We start from the raw sequence: 20604 nt of genomic DNA on the forward strand, positions 1-20604 counted from the left end.
TCAAAATTGATGAGTCTGCCAAGTATAGGTAGGGGGAATAAAAAATAACGGCTGTTTTAAAGCGATAAAAAAATTTAATTTTTCATTCGGAGCTCTATATCTTAAAAAGTATGAACAACAAAAGAAAACCTAAGATAACATCATTTAAAGAAGAGCAAATTTGCTAATATATGAGCCCTAATAGAGTTATTTACGTTAAATAGTTCCCGAGATATAGCTCTTTAAACATAAAAATGTTGTATGGGACGTATTGAAAGATCAGTAATTAGTGAATTTATTTTGAAAAATCTATATCTCCAAAACCATATCTGATGTCCAGATGTCTATTAGCACTTAAATTAAAGCTAGTTTAATGAGCTATAAAGTAGTTTATCTTCGTAGGAGTAATAGTTTTCATGAAATTTGCTAAAATAAAGTGATTTATAGTTGTTCGAACCAATTTTCATTTGCCAAATTTATATTCATATGTGCATATCATAAAACTACTACTCCTACGAAGATAAGTGTCATAAACTACTTTAGAATAAGTTAAATTTCCATTATTTTGAGTGTTGGCAGACATATCTACGTTTTATGGATCTAGAGATATATTTTTCCAAAAATCCAATATTTTATACGAACAACTAGAAATAAACATTTTATGAGTTTATTCTGTCAAATATCATAAAAACTACTACTCCTACAAAGATAAATATTATTAACTATTTTATAGTAAATTTAACTAGCTTTAATTTGAGCGCTAGCAGATATCTGTAAGTTCAATGGTTTCTGAAATAAAGTTCTTCATAAATCAAACTTATTGTCCGAACAACTATAAATCAATTTATTTTAGCAAATATCATGAAAACTACTATTCCTACGAAGGTAAAGGTCTTAATAGTCCATTAATTTGAGTGCTAATAGACATCTGTACGTCACATAGTTACTGAGATATAGATTTCTCAAAATAAATTAACTAACTACTAATCTTTCAGTAGATTCTTAAGAAATTTTCTCCAATCTACTGTTTCATAATAAAAAAAAATTATATTTATTAACAGGTTGCTGTGCATGCATTTACTTTCTCTTTAAGATCATAAAATATCTTGAACATTTTTTTTTAAATAGTAAAATTAAGAAGCTTTGTCTGTTGTTCGAAAACTAAAATCCATTTGTTATAAATCTATTTGCCTTATTATTTCACACCGATTTAAACGAAAATAAATGATTTAATAATTCGTTAAAAATGAAATAAATAACAGAAAATGAATTTTTAAAGTACTTTTTTATTTTTATTTTGTTGAATAGTTTTATCTAAATTCAATTGAAGTAGTAATGAGTAACTTCTTTATCTCTTGTTTACTTTAAATGAGATAACAGATAATCTCGATATACTGACGGACACACCTTGTGTTTCATCAGTATTATTCATATTCCAAAATAGCGATTTTTCAGTATAAACCCCTCGTTATTGTTCGTATTTATATCGATAATTATCTTTAGTTTATGTGGAACTCTTGTGAAATAAGGTTTTCTCTCAAGTAAGTATTGATGAACAAATTTTTACTCTTATGATTTCAAGATTATAAAATTAGATCTTCCTAATTATTTATGCTTCGCTTTACCTTAAGACTTCCAAATGTTTATTTTGGAAAAAAAAACGCTGCTATTTAAACAATTCAACAATCAGTATAATGGATTATTTTATAGCAATTCAAACAATTACATTTTCACGTAAAATCTTTTAACTTTATGAATTTGTAGTGTGATTCATAAAACTTTTTAAAAAATATATATTGCATTTAACTAATAAAATTTTGTGTCTTTATTGAATTGAAAAAACGAAATTTTATTTTCCCATTGAAAGACAATTTAAAATACTTTATATTTATTTAGCAAGTATAGACTTTACCAATAATTGAGATGCATTTGGATCGTTGAATGAACTCCTTGTTAAGATTCAAACCAGGCCTCCGAACTTTCACTCAGCACTATCTAACGAAAATTTATGATCCTGTCATCAAAACATATCTCAGCTATCCATAAACATTACACTATCTGGGAAATTCTAGTTGATCCTTTCTTTTTTAATGAGGATTCATATTTCAGCGCAGTCAAAACCTATTTTTTTTTTCAAATACTTTTTTTTCTAGACAAATAAAGTCTACGCCTAAATACAATTCAATTCTAATTTTACCAAATCTTTGAAACAATATATCCATTCGCTGGCATTCCTACTATAAGCCTATAAATTTTTGAATTTCATGGTTGATCCCATAAAATCGATTTTATTTTAAATTAAATTTTTTTTTTATAATTAATCTTTTCATACTTATGTCATATTTTTAAATGGAATGAATAGGTATAAACCATTTTGTCCTTATTTTTAATTGCCCGATCGAAATCAGAAAATTTAAAAATAATTTTAACTATGACTATCTATTGTCTGTTAGTCCCATTATTTAAATTAACGAGAATGAGCAATTAATAAAATATCTACCCGCATATAAAATATGGACTGTCGAACTGACAAACTTAAGTACCCAATTCTTCATTTCAGCACTTAAGAGTTGGAAAATATCTAATCTAGGTATTTAAAATCACAAACTTTGTTCATTTCTGTTTTTAAGTTAATTATTATGAATTTGAACTTTGCCATTTAATTTTTTTTTAAATAAAGTATAAAAAAAAAATCCATACAAAAATGTATTTTTTCGTTTTTGCTCTTAACTTGAAAATCATGCATTATTTGAATAGCTTATACTATATTAAGTAAAAAAAAAAAAAAAAAAAGAGTAAATTATCTACAGTATTGATTCTGATGATTTTTGACAGTTCGTTTTAAAGCGAACCGATTTGATGTACGAGTACCTATTGAGAATATACTAGGGGGCAAAAATGGTGGTTTCTGCAGAAATTTAGGGTTTAAAGTCTGTTTGCCCCTACTTGCCCCTTTTTAGAATAACTAGAAATAATTAGTAAGGATGTGGATTAGCGATTAATTAGATAAATAGCCGCATAAATCTGCAAACTTTGGAACATGCTATGATACACTATACGAATCCACAAATATAAGTACCAAATTGGTTATTACAACACTACAAGTTGGAAAATGTCTAATATCTATGTATATAAAATTTGTGTTTTTGTGGAGTAATTATTAAAAATTTCAACTTTGCCATCTCTCATTTTTATCTGAAGTATAACAAAAGAAAATCCGTACAAAAATTGTTTTCCATTTTTCTTCGTTAGTCGAAAACCACACATTATTCGAATAACTTCTATCATATTAAACAAAAGGAAGTTATCTACAATTTTGATTCTAATAATTTTTTGGTTTTGATGATCCATTTTGAAACGAGCCTAATTGTAATTTTGAAAAACTAATAGAAACCTGAAAAAGATCTAGCAGTTTATTATCATCTGCTTGGCTCTATTTAACTACCAATAATAAGCTATTAATTCTATATCTAGCTGCATGAATATCCAAATGTTTATGAATTCCAAATGAATATCCGATGTTTGGCTTAACGGATATAATTACCAACTTGGTAATTACAGAAATTGAAAAATGTCTAATCCTAGTATATTAAATCATAAAATTTGTTTTTTAATAGTAATTATTACGAATTTCAAATTTTCCTCCTCGATTTTATTTCGGAAGTATAACAAAAATAAATCAAACAAAATTTTTGAAAGATCGTTTATTGACCATGTATATGAAAAAAGGAAGATGTTCCGGGTGCGGTAAAAATAACTCAAATAGTAATTTAACTATTCATTGTGAGCCTTAGTAGTAATAAATTGTTTAATTACTTTTTGAATACTTTTCACCACTCCTAGGCCATCTCCCTTTATAAAAAAAATTGTTTCTTTTTTGTTCATAACTAGAAAATCATACATTATTCGAATAGCTCCTATTATTTTACAATAAAAAGAGTAAATTACACCCAATTTTGATTTGAAAATTTTGACTCCTGGGGAGCGACGGACCTATATCACTTTTGAAATATTAGATTAAAACGGGTAGAGAATATTTTAAGATAGTTAAATCGAGCAATGTTTAAAAAGCGCCTGAAATTGAAAAACGGCATGTTTGTATGGTCCGTTTCCAAGCAAGCCAAGTCGAAATTTCGAAATACTCAGGTTTTAGACTGACAAATTTAGGATCGAAAACTTGAAATTCATAATAAGCATCACATAGGACCCAGGATGTGAGAAATTTTCAGAACTTCTCTAAAACCTCCGAAATATTCTAGACCACAATTTCGAATCGCGCTTACTATATTACGGTTCTTGGAACAAAATAGTCATTAGATTTACTATTGTAGATAATTTTCTCTTGTCTAATTTAATGTTATAGAAGATATTCGAATAATGCATCGTATGCTAGTTATGAGCCAAAAAAAATTCCTGTTTGGATTTTTTAGTTGAGAAAGTTGAAATTCATAATTAGTACCATAAACTTTAGGAACTTATAGGAAGGGAAATTCATAATTAAACAAACACTTTTTCAGAATTTTTCCAACCTTTTCCACTGAGATCCCATTCTGGTCTCCATTGGATTAGTGAATCAAGAAAGTGCTCCTAAACGATGCCCAATATGAACACAATTATTGAGTACGAAAATGTGGGGAATATGCTCTTAATCAGAGTTGGGCAAAAATTAGCTAGAGTTGAAACTAATAGCTAAAATTTCCATGGATAAAATACTTATTTATTTATGGTTCATTCACGAATAAGGACCGTATCCATAGCAATTTTGGCTATTAGTTTCAACTTAGCTAATTTTTGCCCATCTCTATTCTTAATTAATTTAGCATAGGTTGATTTTTTTTTAACGGATTGTGTTCATGTTATGGAAGAAAATTAAAAATATTTTATATTTAATTTATTGAGCTTTTTTGAATTTGACTTTTCCGGAAATAAACATTGAGGTGGTAAATCGAATTGAGTTCAACATCCAGAAAAACGTGGAAGGGGCAAAATACTATACATTCCAGATAAAAAAAAAAACTAAACTTGAACTATTATGCTGACATTTTTTTTTTTTTTAATTTTACATCAATACATCAATCAACAATTTATTTCTCAGTGTACATACATTGGACATTATATAATGTGAGATTTTCATTTTTCCAGACACATACTATTGTTATTATTTCTTTGTTTCTTTGGTTTTAAAACATTCTAGAGTTTATTTTAGTATTATTGATTGGTTAAATTATGAAAATAATACCGGCATATCTAAAGTTCGACGCCTTTCATGCTAATAAAATCCAATCTTGCTTCAGTGAGTTAACAACTATGATGGTAAACCATGACATCATAATATATAATCATCTCACCAAAAACTGGAATTTATTCTGACAATGTTCCCATTCAATAATTCAACAATTGGCTAGAACTCATCAGCCTATTTCGGGTACCGGAATCCACCTAAAATTTTAAATTTAAATCGAAAAAATTCTCTTTGATTATGTTTTTGAGGGATATGGCTATGTGATAATAATTTCTAAAAATCGAACAGTAAATAACGGTACTGGACGAAATCTCTATATCCTGCCATGAGCTTAATGATGAAATAAGTCTAGATTATTTTTAAAGTGAGTTAATAAATATCAAGATACAATTAAATGGTAATTTAATGTAAGGATATACATATTAATTTAAAAAAAAAAGATGTTAAGATATTAGTTCGCATTACGATTTCTATTCCATTTTTCGCAATAGTATATTTGAAAAACAATAATAATAAATGTATTAAATAATGCTGACAAGAAATTCTAATCTATTAAAGATAATGATCGCTGTGGCCATCAATATATCTCCTCCTCATAGTTATGTTAGTTTTTTTATGCTGAACGAGAGGACTCCTTTTTGCCTAATTCAAAAGATCCGTTAAAAATAAATTATCGAAGAAAGAAGCATAAGGTTTTTAACATTTGATGACATATTTACCCTATAAAATGAAATTAAAAAAAAAAATTATGCAGATGAAGAGAGACTAAATAATTCATAATATTATATATAATATATTATGATATAAAAATATTGTTTCATTTATTTGTTTATTGCCATATTGGGTTTTAGGACCTAAAGCTTAGTCTTCAACCCAGGTAAATGATGTTTTTATGATAAAATAAGGGTATCGTATTGTACATTAATATTTTGGTATATAATTCCAAAGATATTGTATTATTCAATTTATTACAGTAAACCCGTATTACAATATAATCCAATGAGCTCTGTAAGTGGTACATTAGCATATATGTCTGAAAAAAAGTATCACCTTTAGGACAGGAAAACTAATAACTCCCTTTAATTAAACATTTCTCTTCCAATAATTGTTTAAAAAATATGTCCTAATCAGAAATGGAAGATGTTTACGATGGACTTTTAAACGTTGGGTGAAGAGAGAAAGAATATGGGCCAACATTTTAATGATAACATAACCAAGATTCTGGTACTAAGGAAAAAACAGCAGACATCCTATATTCAACTGTATCACATTTGTAAGCGTCCTAAACGTACCCTCTCACGTTGTCTAGTGGAACATGAACTCTCCAAAACAAAAGGGACAACGTCATAGATAAATAACGTTATATACAGTAAAATGAGCAAACGTTTTATGTTTATACAAGTGCAACTAATCAATTGTTTGCATAACATTTATCCTTTCCAGTCATTGTTTCTGTTTTGTTCCTACTTAGTGCAGATTCACTTTTCATTGAAAAGTGTCATGTTGTAAGACCAAATATTTTACCACCAACTACTTGAATCTATCGAATTAAATATTTAGTTCATATTTGGTATAGAAAATCTACACCCAAAAGCTTCCGTTTATTTTTTTCCTGAATTTATATCTCCAAACCTTTTAGTTTGAAAACCTTCCTGTGATTTTTTGTGTTTCGGCCAATAAAGTGCCTTTTTTTATATTTATGGCTTCAGTGTAGAAGACTAAATAGCAGAACAAATTCAAAACGAATATTTATTCTTAAAATATAAATTCTTAAAAAACGTTTTCACTCTTTATTTAATCTTTCTGGCATCACCATTATGTCAATTCCGATAAAGTCATCTCGAATCATGTAATGACTCATGGACCTCCTTCTCGATGACGGTACAGTTTATATTTGCGCAACATTTGGGAAAGGTATGAACAAATAATTTAATTTCTCAAACTCAAGTGAGAAGTGCTTATTAAAGTGTACGATTCTAAACCAAAAATATCCAATGCTATTGTTATGTTTCTAATTTTAAGTCAGTATCAGGACAAATATATATTCATGATTTATACAGATAATAATACTTATTTTTTATAAACAATAATACTTTTTTTTAAAAATAGATAATGTTGTTTTTAGATTATAAAGTATATAATTAATTAAAAACCAGTTCCTTTTTTTAAAAAAGTTCTATTTTGACTCATGTTTTTATCTCCAAGCGGAAAATAATATCAGTTAAATATTAGTACAAGTATAAACAATAACGCTAATATTGTACAAAATCACAAGTTCATACAACCCAACACTGATAAAATACTTTTGTAAATGTAGGAAAATATATTAAATAATGTTTTTATACCACTCCGAGTTTTAATCTCAAAGGGATTACAGAGTTTCGCTCACATATACGTTGTTACCCACTGTGTGAAAGAATGAAAGGCAAATGTTAAAAGATTTATAATGAACCAGATCTCTCATCACACTCAAAAGTTCAAATGCTTATGAGGTTATATTTATATTTGTATTGGAAAAATGGTATAATTACTTGCTATGTATATATGCAATGCTCAGAGAAAAAACACAACCCTAAATTGTATTACTTAGTAAAGTTTAAAGTAGAATTTAAAATCCTCCCTCTCTATATCTGAAATGGGAGATAAGATAGGTGAGTAAAAGATTGTATGTTTTAAACTTTAGTGAGTAATTTTTACTCACTGTTACAATTACGATGCACTTTGCGAGAGTAACTTGAGCTCAACGTTACCAATGAGTGCTTGGTTGTATTTAGTAAATTTGGCTCGTGGATACCAGTAATGGACACTTGATCAATAGTGGCTACTTAGGGAAAGATTTTCAAAAAATAAGGACCAGAGGTTTGTATCTGGCTAAACTTGTGAGGGTATACAGATAAACCCAGCTAGTAATTTATTACTGGGAGATTATAAGACACAATAGACTTACTATAATAATAATTAAACATACATTCAACTATTTATTTGCGATTTTTTAATTTTATAACCTTTCCTTTCCTTTTCCAATGACTAAAGTTGTCTTAATGTATAAAAATAAAATGAAAATCATTCTTAAAATGCATTATAAATGTGTTTGCTAATATTTGTCTAAATATTTATTTTATATTTTTAATTATCCTAAGATTATAAGCTTCCTTAGATTCTGATTTTGTTTTTGCATGTTCTTTACTTCCATGTGAGGAAAATGTACTCATCGATAGCAATAAACGTTATGTGGAATAACGACCCCATCTTAGTGTTAATATTGACTATAATAGAGAATGACTATAATATGAAAACGTTTATTTACAATCAACCCTTCAAAGCGTTAGTTTCTATGGTAAAATGTAGTGAGTTCACATCGACAACTTTTATTAAAAATAAACAAATAGTTTTAATACAACTAATATGTATCATCAGTTTTTTTTTTTTTTTTTAATGGAAAGCATTAATTGGTTTTTTTTTTAGTTATTAATGAAACTATTAAATTTTTTTAGGTTAGAATGTCACTGATATTGTGGTTGAGTGTGACAGCATTAATTTGCTGTGTTCAGGCTTCAGCTGAGATTTGCTCTTTTTGTAATTGCAAAGGTGGGATTGTTGACTGTTCAAAACAAGGCCTCGAAAATCATTTTAATGACAGCTCTTGGTCAGGAATAATTCAAGTTGATTCCATCGTTTTGGACTTTAACAAGATCATACATCTAAAACCTTTCCCACCTATTGGCACAACAAAATTGTCGATCAGGCATAACTATATCACGAAAATTGACGATGCTGCGTTTAGGTCTATTACCAATTTGACAGAGCTCGATTTAAGTTACAACCATTTGACTTCAGCCGCTTTTTCTCCACACATATTTAAGGTAAATTTTTATATTGGTTATTTTTCTATACGTATTAGTGTAGAATAGTATATTTGAAAAGAAGTGTATTATAAACCTACCTGTGTTTTTTTGTTCTCTTGAATTAATAATAACAGATATATATACTGAATTAAAATTTAAATTGTTTTCGGTTCTAAGATTAATAAACTATCATGTTCCAGGGTAATTATTCTCCACAGTTCTATCAACCTCTGAATATAACCATTCTTCATTTAAGTGGAAATATGATCCATTCACTGAAGAACGACATATTTGAGCATTTACCAAATCTCAAGGTTTTAAGCATTGATTCCAACCCACTTAAAACCATTGATATGTCAACAGCAATTGCTATTTCTTCAATTTACCATTTAGAAGTAAGTTTTTTACCTTTTTACCATCGATAAGTTAATGAAAATACATGAAAAGATCAGGATTATTCTATTGTTATGTCTTTAGCATTAATTATTTTCAAAGTATGGAGTTTTATTTATTTTTCCTATGAGAATTTCTGATTAAATTTTTGAGAAGAGTTATTAAGATTTTAATATCTTTAGTTATTAAAGATTTTTTTAGTTAGGAGTGAGTCATTAAACATGTCTAATTGTTCTTGATGCACATGATTACAAAATGTTCTTTCGAAGATTGAAAAAAATATTAGGAAATTGAAAATTATAGCATTATATTAGTAAATGGAGTTATTGATATCTGAAGATGCGGCTCAGAATTAAAGTCGATAACCTCGACTCTACAGAAACTTGTCATTAGGCAATTTATCGCTAAAAAAAATTGGTATTTGAATGATCTGGAAAAGCTTCAATATAAAAAAGTGTTTAGTGACCACGGATCACTGTTTACAAAACATTTTACAAGTGATTTATAAAATTAAGAATAATTGTTATCAGAGCATACCGAAGGAAATTATGCACAATATAACCTTCGTTATGAATGGAATTATGCTTCATTTCCAGAAAAAAAAAATATGACAATTGAAATATTAATAAATGTTAAAAATTGTTATTGATAATGAAACGTGAAAAGCTTTCCTGCTTATGATATGTTTTATCAATAACCAGGATTTAATTAGTAATTAAAATTTTTTGTATTAAGAATTTTCCGCAGAAACTGCGTAAAAGCATTTATTATTTTCTAATAATGGAAAGTATTTATTGAGTGCCTCACACAGCTTACTCTTCCAGGTGCTAGATATATCCAGCTCCCAGTTAAGAAGTCTTCCACCAACGTTCCTTCACGGGCCTACGCACCTTAAAGTACTGAATATGTCTAATAATTTTTTCACTGAAGTTCCAAATACACTCGGTGAAGTGCATTCTCTTGAAGAGCTGATTTTGGATGATAACCCCATTTCTCAGATTACGTGAGTAATTTTTAACATAAGAAATAAAATTAATTAAAATAAGTTAATATCTGCTGAAGGTGTAGTCAGTAAATCAACCCAAATTCTTATGAGGAGCATATAAGGGGAAACTTGCGGCTGACGAAGGACGAAAGTTTAGATTTTGAAGACAAAACCTAATTTTTAATTCTCTCAGTTAAAAATGTGAAAGATTACATAAAACGTATGTTTCACGTTTTGTGTAAGATTCTAATGAGTTTATTATAATTATAGTGCATTGGCTAAGTGATGGGTAATTATAGGAGTAGATTGGTATCTCCTAAGTTCCTCGCCCACCTTGTTCCAGGCTGCCCAATAAGCACCCAGCCTTACGGTGTACTGATCTCTGCTTAGGACCTGTTTAAGTTTTGAAGTCCTTCATTATGAATTCCGTTTTATTCCATCACGTACAGATTTTTCGCCAAATGATGTAATGCCAGTTTTACAGTACAAAAATCAAGATAATCATATATGATAAGATAATAATCTAAAGTAGCTTACCGATCAAGTTCGAATTTTAAAGGTTATATAAGGGTGTTAAAATATGTGAAATGGTACAAATCGGTCTCTCCTAGGTCAATTTGAACTTGAGGAATAAGACAACATAAAAACTATTCTTTAAATATGTTCGAATGACTTTTCATTGCCTTCAATATAGTAAATGTATACTTTATTATTTATTAATGAAAGAAAAATTGTTTTTCCATCTGTATCATAAACAAACCATTTGAATTTTAACAAAGTATACATAAGCATACGTGTATACATAAGTATACCAAAGGGGAAGTGGTAGCAGCGTGAGAATGCGCCAGTCTACCAACCTAAAGGTTGTTAGATCGAGTCCCGGACCCATCTAGGCTTTTTTCAAGCATATAATATTACAAAACTCTCTCACAACCTCTTCCGGGCATTTGTGAGCAATCACAAAAAATAGGCGTGGGAGAGAAGAACCCAACCTACGAAAAAACCACGTCTAGAAACGCGCGATGTATTTCCTGATACATCGCGCGAGGAATTAGACCTCCATGGTTTGTCGCCCATATAATTATAATAATAATACATAAGCAATAAGGTTTACAAGTTGGGCTTGAAAAATTTACAAACAAATTCAATAGCAAATAAGAAACATTTAAACTACTACTTTCTGTGCCAAGTATTTTTTTCAAAAATAATAGCCACCCATGTGTTATTAAATGAGTAGATAAGGCGTTGAATTATTTTTGAAAAGGAAAGAAGAGGAAAACTAATGAAATTTACAGGTAATTAATTTAATAACAAAATTTCTATAAACTTGAAAGATGAATTAAGTTAAAAGACTTTTACCTTCTTCATAAAGAAAAAAATACTGGAACATATTCAAACAATTATACAATATTATCCTTATATATCGAATTCGCATGGAAACAATTGAGTCAGATTTGTCGTTTCGTGTATCTTAACGGTTCAGTGCCCTGGAGATGCTATGAAAGAATTTCTTGATTTTTGAGCTACATAACGATATAACGATATTAAGGCTTCATGATTTCGCATAAAATATGTACGTGATGAAATAAAAAAATCATTTTTGGTTTCAGCAAAACCAAAAAACACTTAAATATCCAATTTACTTTCAAAAAGTTACTTTTTGTGGCCTTTGTGATAAATAAAACAAGCGCAGCTTGGTTCACAACCCACATAATTCTGTGCTGTAAAGAGTTTGGTATGTGTTGAAAAAAAAACAATATTCTTCTAGCAAAGTTCTGAGGATATCAGATACAAATAAAATAAAAATTTATATAATTCAAAAATAACTTACTTGTCTTTGAGATGCTTTTTTGTATTTGAAGATCATGTCTAAGTCGTGTGATATCAAGTTCTGCACTATGTCAAAATTATTTTTATAAAAATATTTGGATCTATTGAAAATTTTATTTCTTGATAAATTGTTTCACGACACAGCTGAAAGAGGTTCACGGGACAGCGGATCGGAACCACTGTTCTAATTTATATACATTTTTAATTCCATTCATTTTCGCAATATCGAATAAACAATTTTTTTGAGTTTAACAAGTGACATTTACATTTTATTAAAGGAGCCGTAGCGTGTAATACCACAACCCCCTCCCGTTGATACTGTGTTACCTATCTTACATAAAAAACATTTACTTATAGCGAGTAGAACAGTCTCAATAATTCTGACAACAGTCCCAACGCTGTGAACCTGCCACACTCGCCCTCCGTGGTAGCCTTCTTATCTTAACTTTGAAACAGACACTTGTAGCGAATATGTTGGTCGATGTACGACTTGTCACAATCTAACAAGAGAAGATCAAATTGCAATTCCTATTATTCCAAAAATATTGAGTACCATCAATGGTTTTGAATGATTTACTACTTTTGCACCAAATATTAATTATAGAAAATATAACATCATCAACCATTGAAATTTTAAATATTTTTATGAGTAGAATTAATAATATTGGAAAAATAAGCCAGAGCCTATTAGCAATGAAGAACAATCCTTTTCTAACCTTACGTTAGTTTGGACTTACCTTTGGTCAAAAACGTCTCCAGAAAAATTAAGAGCTCTAGCCACGTTGGTCCTTGAAAACCACGAAGCTCGTAATTTAGATTTTTCCAAAATAATTTTGTTTAAAGATGAAAAATTGTCAGCGCATTCCTCAATGTTTATTTCTTCGATTCGGTATAAGACGAATGAAAGTTGATACTTATTCGTATTAAAACGATTTTAATGATAAAAAAGATAACAGCAATATAATAATTAATTTAATTTACATTTGTTCCAGTTCTTTTCCTGAAATTCCCACATTGAAAATATTAAAAATTAATTGGATGCTTGCACTTCGTAAAATTGGGAATGGCTCTTTGAGTGGTCTCATCAACCTAGAAGAATTACATTGTTCTCATAACAGACTATTGAGTAGTATATCAGAAGATGCTTTTAAGCACAAACCTTGGGGAACCGAAGAAACGCCTACTTGGCCGCCACTACGCAAGGTAATAAAAGAAAACTAATATTTTTTTTACTACAAGACTTGCACGGAAATTCTGTGCAGCCCGGAATTTCGTTAAATGCAACATCAAAAAATCAAATCAAATTATAAATGATAATGCCAATTTTTTTTTTTATTTAATATATTTATTGAAATTTACAACTGTACATTATTACATATTCAGTCAATTTGAACTAAGTTATAATGGAGTGATACAGGCGTGTAGAGAACTACCCATTGGTAGCACTCTAACGACGTTTCTACACTAGCAGGTCTCATGGCCATCTTCTTTTTAGGCGCCTCGGAGGATTGTCAGGAGTGGAGGCAGATGCAAGGTTAGAACCACTAGTTTCTAACCTTGGGTGGTTAGGGAGTTTATAATGGAATGAATGATATCTGATTCGGGCTAGATCGGTTGCATAGGGTACATAAAGGTCTTTATGTATGATTTTATTTGTGACAAAGTAAGGAGCATTGAGAATTTTACGAAGGATTTTGGATTGTAAGGATTGGATATGAGAGGAATTCGAAGGTTTAGTGGAGCCCCAAAGCTCAATTTCGTAGGTTCAGATTGGCCTTATTACAGTCAGGTAGCTCACTGTTTTGAAATGAATTGGAAGTTGGAAGACCGTTTATCTAGTAAGTGCTGCAATAGTCGAAATCGACGAGCAATTTCCTGTCTTTTCAGTCTTGTGCGAGGATTCCGGGTCAGTCGTTTATCCAGATGTTGCCAAATTTTTAGATGTCTTTATTGCACTCCTCCACGAAGCGACACAAAGACTGCATTATGTTCCCATCCAACCTACCCACTCTTGGAAGAAAGCTTTCCGACTCTGTATGTCCGGATACTTCACACGAACGCCATTTGTACTTACCGCATTCAGTGATCACGTGAACAGGACCCACCTCAGCACTGCATCTGATGCATTTGTCGCTCTTTCTGCCTCCAATCAATGTAAGTCCTCGATTTGTACGACCATGGTTAATCCTCAGCCTTATTATTACTGATATATTATTCTTATTTTGCACCATATTAATATTAGAGAACCATGGTCGTAAGCTAACACTGGGTTGTATAATGAAGTGGCTCTTGCCCTTTGATCCTGACCTGGCATATCTACTACTATTCGCCGACTTGTTATTCTTTTCGCATTCTGTATTTAGTTTAGCTAGCTTATCCGCCCGTTCGTTCCCGTACAGAGCAATATGCCCTGGGAACCATTGCATTCTGAAATTGTTAGGAGAATTTTTATGGTAGCTGCATACAGAAGCGGACTCAGTTAAAATTACAATTTTTTTTTGTTTTTATAAGACCTGTTAGCTAATTTGAAAGCTTCAGTAACCCCGTAAAATTCTGGAATGAACATATTAAATTTTGAAGGGAGGTTCATAGGCAGTTCATTCATAGAGTGGACACCTACTGCAACTAAATGTTTTTTTTTGTTTTTCGATGCATCTATAAATATTTTGAGATCATTTTTAAACATTTCTGACAAACGTTTAGGGGTTTTGTTTCAGAACAGTTCCTGGAAAGTGAGGTTAGAAAGGTCTAATTGATTTAGTTTTTATCATAATTTGTGACTTTGGAATAGGGTAACCTTGCATTTCTAAAGACCTTTAAACAACGTGAAACTATTGGGGGGGGGGCTAAAATCCCTGGACCCCGAGCTCTCGACCTGATAAATGTTAAATAAAAAATATATAATAAATAATATCATGTCCTATTAGCATTCTTTGTCTGTGTAGTCTAATTTCAATATATTTATTTGTTTATGGTGCAACCCCCGTACAAACTTGTCTAATTTATACATAAGTATGTTGATTATAGGTAATAATATTATATTTTCATAATAAATCCCAATGAATAATTACAAAAAGAAATCACATGGAATATTTAAATACGGGGACCCTGTTATATAGCGGTCACTGCACACTGATTGTTAGCAAAACAATTAATATAATTTTAACATTGGTGAATAAACGTTAGGGAGTTATGTACCCTTTTTTTTTGTGAACCGCTCTTCTTTTAATAAAACCTGTATCTCTTTTGTATTTCTGGAACCATTAAAACAGTAACGACTATTATATGCAATCTACTATACGTTCTACAAATATTATATGATTATTATAACAATAATTTTCTAGAAAACTTAACTTATATCACTTATAGTTTCAGTGTCCGTATGGCAGAGCATATTTTGAATTTAAATGGTTAGCACAAGAGGTTTTGTACATGCCGTCCTGTTTTTGCATATCCAGAATCAATCTGATTATCAAAATAGTCTTTTGTAAATCGATAGGGAGTGAGCATTTTCATTTTAGCATTCACCGAACGAGAATTGGGAAAACATAGATTATAGTGATATGAATAACCATTAAAAAGTTCATAATTTAATGATTAAATATATAATCTTCCATAGACAATTTTCTATTGGTGAAGGAAGAGTAATAATGAACCACATAAATTTTTTGTCTTTATTGATGGAATAAGTATAATAATAAACCGCATCAAAATTTTCTGTCAGCAGAAGAAAAAGAAATATAACATATTATATAACATATATTTTGTACATTTGAGACCATAATGGTCATGATGCCTTGTGGGATCCACATGTAAAATTTATGATCAACATTACACGCGTCCTTTGCATGATAACATTGGTGAGAATAAGAGGTATTTAGGTGTTTGAGTGTAATTAATTAGTCCTGTCTCCAATTCAATATGTGGGGTACTCTGCACCAGAAGAGTACTTCGCACTTAGTTTTATCAAATTGCGTAAAGTCAACTCTCTGGGCTATAAAATGCCATCGAGAGATGCTATGTGTAAGAAGCTCGTTCTAAGATGATCAGAAGATTCTGATATAATCTCTATTGATTCAAATAATATATTTATAATATTACAATATATTATATAGTTGTTACATTTGTGAAATTAAAGTATATATAAGAAATTGTAAAAATATTAATATACGGCTTTTGCCTGATGACAGTAGTAGTTTTCATTATGACAGGTGGTCAGCATTGTCAGGACGTAACAGTCAATCGGCAGCTTGAGCGAGGACCAACAGATAGTAGCAAAGTCGCTATAGTGATCTAACTATTCTCAAAATCATGAACAATACAATGGAACCACCCAGGGTTACATCCAGATGGAATTTTATTATACTACATTTTTATCTATGGGTACATTCAAGTGCTCAAACTGAAGGAATGGAAGGTCCTGTGTTGTCTAATAGGACCCCGATTATTACCGGATCGAGTGAAATTTCGATCAGACTCCGATATTTATCAAACCCTATGAAAACAACCATACTCCCTCAAAATATTCCACTATAACTCTTTAATGTTGGAAGCGTGCTACACAATTAAAATAAAATTTTCACATTTTTGTATTGAGATGAAGACTAATAAAAGAATAAAGATAATTCTTAAAGCTTTAACCCATAGTTTCTTTCATCAAAAAATAGGAAGAGTTAAATAGAGAAGGTTGACTGTTTACCTACATCTAAACTGTATTAGAGTTTTACAGATCAAAATAATAGACATTTGCACAGTATATTGTGATGGAATAGAATGGAAAAAACTTTGCATGTCCCCTAAGGTTAAAATTAATGTACAATAAAATTAAAAAACATTTCAAAATAAACATATAAAATATTGTAAATTAAACAGTTAATAATTAATAAGTCTCCAACAAACATTTTAGTCTTAAAGTGTAATAGAAAAAATTGAATAAAATAATCTAAGATACAATAAAATAAGTAGAGTTCAGTTCAGAAATAAAAGTGTCAATTAAGTTTTCATAAAATTTATCTCAGTTCCTTAATAAAGGGAAAACTAAAAAACATCATATAAATTTTTTTTTCTGATCTGGAAAACAGTCACTTTTAAAACAACAGTAGATTAAATTATTCTGCCAATTTGAATGTATAGAAGTTATATTTTTCACTTCAGGTTCAATAATAAACCATATAATAACTAATTAACTAAAACTAAAAAAAATTTCTTTCAGCTCTTACTCCATCACAACGATTTGTCATATTTGGATTTCAATCTAGTAAGTAGATGGGATAAATTGGAATATATTGATATTCAAATGAATCCTTGGATTTGTGACTGCAATAATCAATGGATGCTTACAACCTTGATTCCAAGAATAAATGCAACTAATTCCTCTCTTCTTTATGGAATTGAGTAAGTTTCACTGACAGATAATTAATACTGTTTTTTATCTCGAATATTTAAATGTTTTTATTTAATAGGAATAATTAGAAAGAAGCTACAAGTAAAATAAGATAACCAATTTCAGGATCTACTTTAATAACATCAGTTTTGTTTTAGTTTCTAAATATAGTGTTTGACAGCATTTTTCATATATCCCCAACACTATATTTACACTGGTAGCTAAATCGGCTAACAAACTATTATAGCAACTGAGGGAAACTTAAGTGCTTAAAAAATTATTTCTTTTATTGCTCTAATGTTTTTTTTATGTTAAATAATACCCCCACACAACTGTTTCTATAATTTAAAATAATTCAGTCTGGTTTTTCAACCATTTAGTTCACTTTTTTGAAATCTAAATCCCCAAAACATACATTAATATATCCCAAGATCCAAGCAGAAGTAATTCATAATGAACCACACAGAGGTAGGTGGCTATATTGAACCCAGTTTAAAACTTAATTGCACTACACAGACATTACATTTATTAAACATGTTTTCCCCATTTTCAAACAATAACCAGACTTTATCAAAACAAACAAGTTTTTTTTTATAAACAAACAAGGTTTCTATGTACAATTAATAAACAATAAATTTATTTACAAACGATATATATACAAATTTATTTACAAACAATAAACAAGGTTCTTATTTACTTATAAACCTCCTTAAAAAGACTACAACTTTTCTAAATTCCTAATTTTTAACTCTAGTCTCATTAGAAATATTATAGGTTAAATTTTGAAAAAATTGGTAAACTTAAAATTTTAAGAAACCGTAAAAAAATCAAGAATATATTTAGAAGGAATGATATTTGTTCTGATTGACCTGATATTTAGGAACCTATCCACAACATAAGGGGATAAATAATTTGTTTATGTTACTGATCATTAAAAAAATGGTTTGAAAAAGGATTTTTTTATTTTGGGCTTTAAACTTCAAGCCAACTTTTCTCATATTAGGAGTAGAAATAAATAATAACATCAAAATAATGTTTATTTGGTATTTTTAAATCATATAGTTTTTGAACAACGAATGAAAACATAAATGCTTCACTCATTTTTTGTCTAGTTTGGTAATTATTAATAATAAATAATCCTTATTTTTTACTCCAATTTCTTTCTTTATTAATTTTACTTCAGTGTGCTAATAATTCTGACATTTCGGATGGTTCATCCATTTTCAGAGGCCTGTTTTAAAAATGAGTTACAAACGTCAGAAATATTAGCATACTGATGTAAATTTAATAAATAAATAAATTGAAGCAAGAAGGCTAATAATTTCTAAAATAGAAAAAAAGGAGTTAAATACGGAATTGCCTTTAAATAAAAAAACATGAAATAGATTGCAAAATACTTTTTTTTTTTTTTTTTACAAAAATTGGCCTATAAAACATTATTATTATGAATTAAATTAACTTTTATAATATCTGTTTAAGATATTTTCCGTTCAAGAACAATAAATACTGATAAAAAGAATTATTTTAATTTTGTTTGCTTTGTTCCAGATGTGATAAACCAGTAGAGATGGAAGGTCAATCATTTTATCAACTTAGTGAAAAGGGTTCACATATGAGATGTCTGGATTTGTATGGTAATCAACCAGACAAAGATGATGTAATATTAATCATTGTTGTAATACTAGTTTTTGCAATAATGCCAATAGTAATGGCATTTATAGTGTTTGTGCTCTATAAAAATGTTAAAAATAATTATCATCATACATCATACAAAAATCTTCAGAATTCTTAAATCTTCAAATTTATATTACCTAGTGTAGTGATTAAAATTTTAAAACACAACAATGTATAATATAAGTAGACTTGTAAAATTAATACAACCTTTTTTTTTTTAATATAAGTCAATAATCAAAATAAAATTAAGATGGAAATCCTTTGTATGGAGTAATTAAAGTTTTTCCTTTAATACTACAAAATATAATTACATTTAATGTTTTACACAACTTATTAGAGTAGAATGATAAATAGATATCTAGTCACAGCTTCCTAATCTTTAGTACTATTGTGAAAAAACAAAATATATAGTTTGTGCATTAATTTTACTGCATTTTAAAACTATGTAATATTAATACTGATGTAACAAGTGTTGTATGAAAGTTATTATTTATAATAGTAAAGATTTTTTATAAGATCAAATAAATAATTAAATGATTTTCCTTTTATTGCCTTAGTATATATTTTTTATAATTTTAAGTTAATTTAGAAAAAAAAAATACTAAGCCTACTGAATAGGTTTGCCAATAAATAAGAAGTGGGTACTCCATTTGGGAGTTCGGCTTCTCAAAACAGAGAGGAATAATAAAAACTAAGCATGCTGAATATCCAAACTTAATAAACTCAATATTTACCATAGGTTTTAGCATAACATAATAATGACAATAACAACTCTTTTTTAACAGTGTTAACACACGTTTTACACATCAAACATTGAATGTACTCACCCCCGAACACTGCATAAAGAAACACCACAAATGTAGAGTATTCACCCCTTAACTTTGTGAGAGGAAAAGTACAGGTTTGATTAATATAAAAATTTGTATTTAATGTTGTTTTTTTCAGGTGCAAAAAACAGATATTATGGTCTGATACTTTTAGGAGCCTTTTAGCACAAAATGTAAATAATACTGCAGATTTTGACGGGCCAAAAGTAAGTTCCTAAGGTTTCTAAAGACTATTTATGCAAAACCAACAGGCCCCCACCACCTGCCATTGAATTTTGTAAAATGAGAGAAAAATAAAGCCAGTACAAATCCTCAAACAGTCAATATACCAGACTGGGCCATCAGTAAGAGCATTAGCAATATGAGGTAACACAGTACCAATACTATGACAAAAGAAAAAAGGTTGTGAAAACCATTATGGATGCCGATGCTCTCAACCAATGTCC

General features: G+C 29.3%; 1 protein-coding gene across 2 annotated transcripts; it reads left to right on the forward strand.

Annotated features, from left to right (window-relative positions):
* Positions 1–1361: 1361 nt before the first annotated feature.
* On the forward strand, positions 1362–19879 carry LOC106689773 (leucine-rich repeat neuronal protein 3). Of its 2 annotated transcripts, none has more exons than XM_014434944.2 (7): positions 1362–1520; positions 8716–9084; positions 9267–9461; positions 10284–10462; positions 13267–13477; positions 17487–17668; positions 19206–19879. In XM_014434944.2, the coding sequence occupies exons 2-7, from the start codon at positions 8722–8724 to the stop codon at positions 19447–19449; spliced, it is 1374 nt and encodes a 457-aa protein (XP_014290430.1). In that variant the 5' UTR covers positions 1362–1520; positions 8716–8721; the 3' UTR covers positions 19450–19879. The 2 variants fall into 2 exon arrangements, with proteins under 2 accessions (XP_014290430.1, XP_066908479.1); XM_067052378.1 differs by lacking the exon at positions 1362–1520 and adding an exon at positions 6676–7135.
* The last annotated feature ends 725 nt before the right edge of the window (positions 19880–20604 follow it).

The sequence above is a fragment of the Halyomorpha halys genome, unplaced genomic scaffold (assembly GCF_000696795.3).
Source record: "Halyomorpha halys isolate HHAL.00 unplaced genomic scaffold, Hhal_1.1 Scaffold1463.1, whole genome shotgun sequence".
NCBI classification, from domain to species: domain Eukaryota; kingdom Metazoa; phylum Arthropoda; class Insecta; order Hemiptera; family Pentatomidae; genus Halyomorpha; species Halyomorpha halys.